This window comes from Morus notabilis, unplaced genomic scaffold (genome assembly GCF_000414095.1).
Source record: "Morus notabilis unplaced genomic scaffold, ASM41409v2 Scaffold803, whole genome shotgun sequence".
Lineage (NCBI taxonomy): Eukaryota > Viridiplantae > Streptophyta > Magnoliopsida > Rosales > Moraceae > Morus > Morus notabilis.
The window spans coordinates 289,201-299,057 of record NW_010359912.1 but is presented as its reverse complement, the minus strand read 5'-3'; the positions used below and the strand labels follow the sequence as shown (position 1 = coordinate 299,057).

The following is a 9,857-nucleotide window of genomic DNA, read 5'->3' as shown; positions in this document are numbered from 1 at the left end:
TGATATATATATATATATAATATTAGTGTTATATATAACATAAGAGTAATTTTGTTTACTTCTTATTGAATTGTGTTTAGTTAAAAATGACACGAATTGGAGTCTTCCTAGAAGATGAATATGGACAAGACTCCAAACATACAATAGTAATAATACATCCATAATCCAATACAAAATTGTCTACGAAATTAAATAACTCCGTCAATTTGTCGACGTTTGAATATACTTTTAAATTAAACGATAAGTATGAAAAGAGAAAAGTATATATATATATATATATATATATGTATGTATATTGAAATGAAAGTGACACAAATATATTGGTTATCAGCTACAAAGCGTCATCCTTGTAGAATTTGCTATTTGGGCTTTGCATTTTATAGTTCAACTTACTCCGTAAGTCTTCGCATATGCCATAAAGATGCGTTAAATATATCGCAACGAATGTCACGATTTTTGCCTTATCGCTTCCTAAATCAAACGTCCCAATAATAAGCAAACATCAATATTAATTATCAAAGCTCATAGTTTTAGCTATTTTTGCGATATGGTGGCGGTTTTTTTTCTTTTTTCCTTTTTTTTTTCCCCCTCGAGGAACAGGTTTTTGCAGCCATAAAACAACTTGCCCAATTAGAAAACAAAAACAGGTCATTTCACATAATAATAATAATAATAATAATAATAATAATAATAATAATAATAATAATAAACAAAAATAAGAAAAAAGGGTTAGGGTAGTTTTATGAGAATTATTTGACGGAGTATAAAATAAATCTAACGTTTAAAACCAGTCACGTTAATGCGTGGTCGTATCCATATTAGAAAAACATTTATTTAATTGCTAGACAGATGATTGGGAGCTGTTTCATCCAATGAGTTTCTTCAATTGTGGGCACAAGGTTTCTTGAGAGTTATTTGATGCGTGATTCCTGGCTTTTTTTGTTTCCTTTTTTTTCTTTGTTTAAGGAAACAAAGTAAGCAATTGTTGCTTGAACCGGAAATCTTTAGGTGTTGGCCAAGCAATAGACCACTAATCATGATTCTTTTAACAAAATGTAAATGTAGTGTCTTCTTTTTATTTATTCATTTAATTTTTTTTTATTAAATTTTTACAAGCCGAAATATTGAAGACCTTCTGTAGTGTACACTATTTTGCTTCAAGGTCTTTAGGAAGGTCAGCCTGTCTTCTAATTTTCTTACCCTAATTTGCCGGCGGCCATAGTTTTTCAAAATTCTCTCGTCAACAATGAGAAATTTCAACATTTTGTTCTCACCAATTTATTCAGACAAAGTTCTATTCAAAAAGTGGCCTTAGATTATATATATATATATATATATATGAACGAGTTTATGTATATACATGTAAATGGGCCTAGGAGAGCCAAATTTTCAATTTCAAATCTATGAAAAAAGTTTGAGCAAAGTGCTTTTTCTGTCCCACGCATGTACATATACTGCATTACAACATTATTTGGCTCTCTCTCTCTCTCTCTCTCTCTCTCTCTCTCTCTCTCTCTCTCCTTGTTTTCTTAATAAAATGGGTTTCTTCCTATTTGACAATAGATGAGAAAGAGTGACATTATGAACCACTCAATTTGATCGCATGATTAATAATAGAATTGATGCGTGGAAGTGGTAATGATCATGTTATGTGTCCCAATGCTTTTATGCATTTGATGCTGAGCACCATTAACCTCGTTGGTGTAGGCGTGGAGCAACCAATACCTTGGACTACTTTATTTGTCTGCCGTCTATGTAATGATATTTTGATACTTTTTTCTGCCTTTTTTTTCAAAAAAAAAAAAAAAAATTAAGTAAAGCATGCTTTTTTTTTTTTTTCGAAAATGCTAAATTGGATTTCATATTATAACCGACATCAACAAATTCTATAGGAACTTTTAGCTAAAACACGAAATAGTCAATAGTCACATGTGCAGTTTAAATAGAAATCACAGTTCACATCTATTTTAACAAGGGAAAAAGGTTCCGAAAGCACTTTTTTCCCCTGCATATTTGTCTGTTAAGAATTGTTCTTAGATTTCAAAACAACTAAGCTCATTTTCTCTTGAAACTTATAAAATGCACTAAAGTTGTGATTGTAAGTGAACAATGACAATCTCTATTGAACATGAACTAGAAAAGGAGGCCGAAGACCATAAATATGTATTCATGCAGGAAAAAAAAAACCAATTTACTTTTCTTTTCATTGGTAATATGGACTATTATGAGCAGAAATAAATATGGTCCATAAAATCTCATTAAATAGACTTTGATATATATATATATATATTATTTTCTGAGAATATGGGGTCAAATATTTACACGTTGCAAAAAAAGAAATAGGCCTGGGCCTCACCCATGCCAATGGGCCCACCACTTTTGCCACATCACATCTGCCAACTCAGACACCAATTTGTTCTCAACTCTCTCTGTGAAAGCCACAACGATCACAATTATTCTTGGACATGGCAGTTTCTCCATTTCTCATTGGTTGCCATCTATCCACTAAAGATTTCGCTCTATCAACTGAAAAATAAATAAATAAAGAAAAAGAACCAACAACAACGACAGAAAAAACTCTTTGATGGAGTTTGAACCGAAAAGCTAGTAATTTTAGCCATGGCAACGTCAGTCTCTCGGTCGGCAACAGCGCCAAGTCTTCATCATCTCTTTCGATCACGCAACGCAGCGGCGTCGTTTAGAGCGCCGGTCGTGTGGGTGCTGAAAACGGCGTCGTTGGAGGGGGGCAGTTCGGTGAGTGGAGGCCAAGATGATGAGTTGTATCGTGCTCCGAGCTTGCTTCGAAAGCCCGTGGTGATTAATGGCGACACGGCCGTATCGGATGAGAAAGATCGGTCGGAGCCGGATGAACAATGGGAGGATTGGGAAGATCGGATCTTGGAAGAAACTGTGCCTCTCGTTGGTTTTGTTAGAACTGTCCTTCACTCTGGAAAGTAATTAATTTATATTTGCGTTTTCCTACTTGATTTATTCTCATTCTTATGGTTTATTGTTTTGTGCGAGTGCATCACATGTTCATATACCTTAAGTTGTGCGGAGCCTAATTATCGGAGATATATATATATATATATATATTTATATTTTCCCGATTTTGATCCCATATTGGGATACATAAGGGATTTTAAGCAAAAGAAAAAAGAAAAATTTTCCACGAAAGATAAGAACAAAGAGAGTGAGGAAGACATTTTGACCGTAGATTGTACATTTTACTTTTTTTTTTTTTCTTTTCCTTCTTATTATAGAGAAATTCTACAACGAGTTCTTGCACTATAAATCTTTACGAGTGTGCTTCGTTTATTTTTTCCTTTAGAAATCTCTCTAGTGTTTCCTCTGTTTTAAAAACACCGATATTTTCTATTTATTTGTATTATTTTTCAATCTAATTTGACTTTTGATCAAATTTAAATATGAAACACAGAGAAAATTCCTTTTTTCTTTTATCACATTTTCTTATTGCTCTTAAGCAGAAAGAAGTAGGAATATTTAATTTCTAACATCATAATGATTATGACATTCTATCATAAGTACATCTGATTGTCCATCTTATTTGTTTTATTAAAATTAAAATAGCATGTAAATTTAAGCAGCAAAATCTATAAGGTGTTAGAAACATTCACTATTGAGTCCACTAGGATATCAGAGCTGTATATATATGAAATTGTTACCTTGAATTGTATTGACAAAAGAAGCTAGTTCTGCAGATATAAGGTTGGGGACAGACTAAGACCTGAGCATCAGAACATAATTCTTGAGAGGCTGCTTCCTTATCATCCCGAATACGAGGCAAAAATTGGCTGCGGAGTCGAGTCAATCACGGTATCAAAAGTCAAAAATTCGGGATTTTTTGTATGCTAATATATACATATATATATATATATATATATTGTGCATAGGATTTTGATTATTCCTTCCAACAATGAACAATATAATCAAAATACAATATTGGTTGTATCAATTTTGTTTTTTTTTAATTTGTTTGAAGTTATGAAGATACTAGTTAATTTCCTTACAGGTAGGTTATCATTCAGAGTTCAAAGGGACAAGGTGTTTGTTTATTGTTAGGAAGGATGGTCAGCTAGTTGATTTCTCATATTGGAAATGCATGAAGGGCTTGATCAGGAAGAAGTATCCTCTCTTTGCCGACGCTTTCATTCTCCGACACTTTCGACAACGCAGGCGCAATACAAAGAATTGAAACTCTTGACAGAAACCATATTTTGGCCCCGGTTTTATTTTCCCTAACGTGAAACGACCGTTGATTAAGAAAAGTTTTTCATGGCTACGAGAAAACACTCTAGTTGTTTTCAGAAAATTGGCCCCTTTAAATAGACTCACCGTCTGTAAGCTCATATGAGAAGGAGAATTGAGCTTCCCTAAGTTGCTCTACATGGGATTGTTTCATGGCTCAATAGTAACTTTGTTTGAGACCCCAATTTCTAAAGCATGTATGGGAAACTGATTATGTAAACAAATTCATTATATGTCGAATTGTCTACTGCTTTGTATCTAGTATTTTTCTTTGGGAAAATCTTTTTCTATTTCCCCACGTACATAAAGAGTTTCCTTCTAAAGACAGCTCAATTTTTGAAGAAAATATTGAGTAAAAGAATTTTATTTTAGGCTCCAGGGTTTTTGCCTGCATATCTAAGTTCCTAACTAAATTGGTTTCGTTTGTGGACAAAAAAAGAAAAAAGAAAAAAAAAAAACTCGTGTAATAACGATATTGGTTTGGTTTGCAGACAGAAACGATTATTTGTTTCCCCAAAACAACAACATCCTCCTCTTCGAGAAACGAGAAAAATACACAAGCCACAACTTTTAAGTAAACGACAGCAAATTTAAAAACGGCAACCAAAATTTTCAGGATACGACAGTAACTCTTATAAAAGAAAGCCTAACAGAAACTTTTTCCATAAACAACAAAACTACCTTAACGACAACTCCCTACAAATGACGACAATACCTTTTCTAAAAAAAAAAAAAAAAAAAAAAAAAAAAAAAAACAAGATTTTGTAAGCGACAGGAACTTTATAAAACGATAGCATCGCATAAAGGAGCAGAACCAGGCCAGTAGTTTGTCTTGGGCCGTCAAGCACTGCGAAAGCCCAAATTGAGAAACCTCGCTTGCTCGCCAATCCCTCTCGAATCCTTGTATCCGCTCTTACGCGCGGAGAGAGAGACAGACAGAAGAAGAAGACGACGAGGACGAAGAAGAAGAAGAAGGGTTAGGGTTAGGGTTTTCCCACCAATTGGGCAGAATTCTGATCGGAGACGAACCAACAGGATGTGGCACGAGGCGAGGCGATCGGAGCGGAAGGTCCACGACATGATGGACGCGGCGCGGAAGCGAGCCCAGAGGCGAGCCATCTTCCTCGCCAAGCGCCGCGGCGATCCCCAGCAGTCCATCCAGCTCGTCGGAACTCGTTGTCGTTTGTACCGCGACGACGGTCTCTACCATGCCACCGAGGACCAGCAAGGCCTGTATGCTTCTACTTCTATTTTCCCCTTTTAAGTTAATTACAAGTTTTGTTCATTTTTACTGTAATTAATTGAAGTTTTATTGGTTTTGAATCTCTGTTTTTGATCTCAAATTGCAATGAAATTGCTAGAAAAATTGTTAATTTTGGAATAAGTACTTGAATTTAGGGCTAAAAGATCAATCATTCAAACTTGTTTTGCGCATTATTGGGGTTTGTTCATTTTTTACTATTCAATTAAGAACCTTAGCATTTCGACATTGTTAGCTTTTATCAAGAATTGAGGTTCGCCAGCCAGTTATTTATTGTTAAATTATCTGGGCCCGTTGAGAGTGATGATGAACGTGATCCATGAAGTGCCTGTCACTTTTTTCTCCCTGCAACTTAGTATTGAGTGATCAAGTTATATATATATATATATATATATATATATTTACATATATGCTTGTACTTTTAAGTTCATAAGCTGCAAACCAGAGTAATTTTTTTTCCTTGGCCCTTGCAATTTCTAATGGTTGCTGTAGTCTTAGAAGATTGCGCTTTTAGTTTTTGGGGCTGTACTACTGTTGCTGATTGTTGAAAGTCTTGTTACTCAGATTTTGTGCTAATCTGTAAATTTTATCTCAGGATTCCTTGGAATGGGAAACAAGATGTTTTAATTGACAGGTATGATCTTTTTCCTGTGTTTCTCTATTTCATGTGGTTTCATCCTACTGTTTTGATCTATTGGCGAGATTGAGGGATGGTTTTGTCTATGTGAGCAGATTTGATGGGCGCGCTCTTCTTGATTTCATTCGGGAACCTGGGTCTCGACATTTCCGGGCCCAAGAAAAGTCTGAAGAAGAGGAAGAATTAGAAGAGTTTGTTAATTTTGAGCGTTATCGGGATTTAATTAAGCATCGGCGTAGAGGATGTCGGTACTTTTTGTTAATTTTTTTATGTCACATTAAATTGTTGAATAATTCAAAGTGTCATATGCTATTTCCTTAGTCCTTATTTATCTCCTATGTTTGACAATTTTATATAAAGGTCAAAGGTCTTAATTTTCCATTTTAATTATATAGTGAAGGTTTAATTGTTTTAGTGTTACAAGCTAAGTTGTGTGTGAACAGTTACTGATGAGGAGGGTTTGCAACATGTGGATCAAGAACTGGAGGCAAAGGTTACTGCTTCATTTGCACCACAGAGGTGTTTTCCTTTTTTTATTAATCTTTTAGTTTTTGTATTATAAAGTTTTAGGGTGTAGGATTTTGCTTAATTATTTCTAACTAGATTCTTTATAGTTTCTGAGATAGTTTGAGTTTGAAACTCTCTCTCACCGTTTGAAAAGAGCTTATGTACAAAGTTTTTCGCTATATGCATCTATGAGTAGTTTCATATGTTAAAATCTTTTTTTTTTTTTTTTTCTCTTTTTAAAAACTTTCATGCATATTTGGCAGATCTCAAGTGGCACAACCTCCTGCAACCAAAGGTTCTTATTCACAGGTTGGATTCTCCTATGAAGGGGATGGAAAAGAGGAAACTCATGTTTCAGACCATGACGATATTGATGAAGATGACGATGATGATGATAACGATGACGAAGATGATGATGATTTCAATAGTGATGATAGTAATGATGAAGGGATGGATAAAATAGCGAAGGAGTTTGGAGTACAAAGGTATGGTTGGCTTGTTTACATGGACAAGAAAGCTAAGGAGGAAGAGAAAAGGCAGAAAGAGGTGATCAAAGGTGATCCTGCAATTGTAAGTCCTCTCAAGTTTGGGTGGTAAACCTTTGTTTTAATTGCCCATCATCTTTCAAATATCACCCCTTTTTTTTTTTTTTTTTTTTTTTTTTTTTTGTAGAGGAAGCTTAGTCGCAAGGAGAGAAGGAAAGTTTCTCAGATAGAAAGGGAGAGAGAAAGGGAAGCTGCACGGATGACTGGAAGTCGTGTCCTCCATCATGATCCCTACCGGTATAAGATTACAGATTCTACTAAATGTTAACTAAAAGATTGATCCAGTTGTAATTTTTAGTATTTGACATATTGATTTTTGTTCATGAAAGTTTGGTTCGCTATTTATTTTATGTAGTGAAACAAGGCGAAGTCCAACATATGAAGCCTATCCTCGTTCAAGAAGGTCCGTCCTCTACGTTATTGTTTTATGTACAGTTTATTTCTTAGAAACGGAATTTGGTGGACTTGATGAAGCTAAATGTTGCCTTTGGTTTGTTCAGATCAAGATCAAGATCATACTCACCATCATACTCTAGGCGTTATCCTCGTGGTCGGCATTCTGATGATATTCATCGAAGCAAACCAGTGACTCCTAAGATAGAATACATTACTGAATTTGGTGGCTCTGGCGCTGGTGCGAGTGAAACAAGGCTTGAAGGATTTTCTCCACCATCTTCTCCTCCATCACAGACTGATGTGTTAAACCGGTCGGAGCACTCGACCTTTAATTCTTGCAAAGATAGATTGGACAATGTTTTCTCTGCTGCAGCTTTTCCACATTTTGTTACCTGAGGAAAACTTTTGTGTGGTTTAGAATAGATCAGGCCTAGGGTTATCAGCATAACTGCCAAGAGGAAGTGGGGAGGAGGCTTTTTGAAGCTCATATTCTTAATCCCTGAAATGGACTTTCTAAAAACACTGCGACTTATATTGAACCATTGAAAGGGGTCTCTCTAATACTTGTCTTTCATGCAGGCCATCATCCGGTCACATACTTGAGGCACTGCATGTTGACCCTGCATCTGGTGTATCTTTAAATAAGGACAAGGGCACTAAAGTGCTGAAACCGTCAGTAAGGTATGCCATGAGTCTTGAGGATATTTTACTTTCATGATTGATCGATGTAATCTTGTGAAGACTGTCCCTAAACGTGAACAAGTCTGAGGTTTTCTTGACCTTTTCGCAAATTTATGTGGTTAATTGATTTTCTTGATTTTCATGAACTCTCTCAGTTTAGAACACTTCCTAAGTTTCTGTTCTTCTTTTGCAGCACATCCTCAGCATTAGCAAAGTTAACTAAGGCAAGTACTTCTGGGGGCTCACTGAAACAGCCAGAGGGGGAGAAAAAAGAAACTCCTCAGGAAAGACTTAAGAGGATCATGAGCAGGCAGCTAAATAAGCAAAGTACGTCTCTCAACTTGTGCATCTTTTAGGGGAAGCAGTAAATCAAATAATTTCCAACTTCTGTTATTTGCTTTTGTTATGAGCGTACATTCCACTTCTTTTCTTTTATTATTGGATAGATTGTTTACTTCTTCTGCTGAGAGGTCAATGTTGGTTGATTTACTGATACCTATTATTGAACGTGCTGCCTTTTCAGTTAAGAAAGATACAGCCGCAGAAATGGCTAAAAAACGAGAGCAGGAGCGCCAGAGGTTAAAAAAACTTGCAGAAACAAACCGAGTAAGTCGATATAGGCATCGTAGTCGTAGCAGGAGCTACAGCCGTTCCCCTCCAAGGTTGGTCCTTCTGTTTGTCCATGATGCTTCTAGTTTTCAAGCTCTGCCTGAGTTTCTATTAATTTCAATAGTAGTGGCAGTTCTTTGAGTTTTGTTTTGTTTTTTTTTTAATTAATCTGAGTAGCCCTGAAAATTTTCTCATCTTAGCTACTAGCGTGATGCTAATTTCCACATAAGCATGTTCTAGAGAGTAAATACTATAACTTGATGGGTCCTTTTCATATATGTTAAATGTTGTTTGTGTTCTTTAATGCGGATGTTTGTTATCTTTTATACACTCTTCTTAATAAATATTTTTCATTCTACAGCTGTGTATTTGATGCACGACACTGGTGCTTAACATGCTTTTGTAGCAATGGGCTTGAATTAGCAATATTATGTTTCTTCATTTCAGTTAAAATTTATTAGCATGACGAATTACTCTGGGTGAATAATGTGCATTTATAGAAGGTACAGGCGAAGTAGAAGCCCCAGTAGAAGCAGGGGTTCCCGAAAATATAATTCGCGTTCCCGATCTCGTTCACTGTCGCGCTCTCCCTCTCGCTCCTGTACACAGACTCAGTCTCGTTCTCGTTCCCGCTCTTACTCCCGTTCACCAAGAAGGTGAACTCTATTTTCCTTCCCCTTTTGTAGCCCGGTACGTGTTATTCAAGTTATTTTTTGTACACTGGGGGAGTCTAATATAGGGAGATGGTATTGCAGGGTAAGAAGTCGATCGAGATACTAGTAATCTTAAAGATTATGACGCCAATCAAGGTTCTTTCATGTGTTTCAAGTCCTTTTATACTATAAAAATGTAGCAGTGAATCAATCAGCATATGCCTGAGATTAGTGTTGTTTTTTGTTTTTATAGATATATATATTTTTATTTTATTAGAATTGCTTTATTGTGAATTCCC

The 9,857-nt window shown here is 35.6% G+C and overlaps 2 protein-coding genes across 3 annotated transcripts; both read left to right on the top strand.

Moving 5' to 3' along the window:
* The first annotated feature begins 2,552 nt into the window (after window positions 1–2,552).
* Window positions 2,553–4,667, top strand: LOC21394341 (protein DCL, chloroplastic). Its single transcript, XM_010095342.2, has 3 exons — window positions 2,553–2,954; window positions 3,723–3,837; window positions 4,034–4,667. The coding sequence occupies exons 1-3, from the start codon at window positions 2,620–2,622 to the stop codon at window positions 4,214–4,216; spliced, it is 633 nt and encodes a 210-aa protein (XP_010093644.1). The 5' UTR covers window positions 2,553–2,619; the 3' UTR covers window positions 4,217–4,667.
* Window positions 4,668–5,109: 442 nt separating this feature from the next.
* On the top strand, window positions 5,110–9,827 carry LOC21394340 (CLK4-associating serine/arginine rich protein). 2 transcript variants are annotated; one of them, XM_024163818.1, is made up of 13 exons: window positions 5,110–5,502; window positions 6,126–6,164; window positions 6,263–6,411; window positions 6,611–6,686; window positions 6,938–7,244; window positions 7,347–7,456; window positions 7,575–7,622; window positions 7,720–7,926; window positions 8,195–8,296; window positions 8,490–8,623; window positions 8,820–8,958; window positions 9,406–9,561; window positions 9,661–9,827. In XM_024163818.1, exons 1-13 carry the CDS (start codon window positions 5,306–5,308, stop codon window positions 9,683–9,685), a joined length of 1,689 nt encoding a protein of 562 aa, XP_024019586.1. In that variant the 5' UTR covers window positions 5,110–5,305; the 3' UTR covers window positions 9,686–9,827. The 2 variants fall into 2 exon arrangements, with proteins under 2 accessions (XP_024019586.1, XP_024019587.1); XM_024163819.1 differs by lacking the exon at window positions 9,661–9,827 and having other exon boundaries at window positions 9,353–9,424.
* Window positions 9,828–9,857: the final 30 nt, after the last annotated feature.

Bases quoted from the DNA above. Each gene is read 5' to 3' on its own strand.
- LOC21394341 (XM_010095342.2), top strand. From the start codon at position 2,620: ATGGCAACGTCAGTCTCTCGGTCGGCAACAGCGCCAAGTCTTCATCAT. The intron at 2,955-3,722 runs GTAATTAATTTA...CTAGTTCTGCAG, and splicing joins ACTGTCCTTCACTCTGGAAA to ATATAAGGTTGGGGACAGAC. The intron at 3,838-4,033 runs GTATCAAAAGTC...ATTTCCTTACAG, and splicing joins GCGGAGTCGAGTCAATCACG to GTAGGTTATCATTCAGAGTT.
- LOC21394340 (XM_024163818.1), top strand. From the start codon at position 5,306: ATGTGGCACGAGGCGAGGCGATCGGAGCGGAAGGTCCACGACATGATG. The intron at 6,412-6,610 runs GTCGGTACTTTT...GTGTGTGAACAG, and splicing joins TAAGCATCGGCGTAGAGGAT to TTACTGATGAGGAGGGTTTG. The intron at 7,457-7,574 runs GTATAAGATTAC...TATTTTATGTAG, and splicing joins CTCCATCATGATCCCTACCG to TGAAACAAGGCGAAGTCCAA.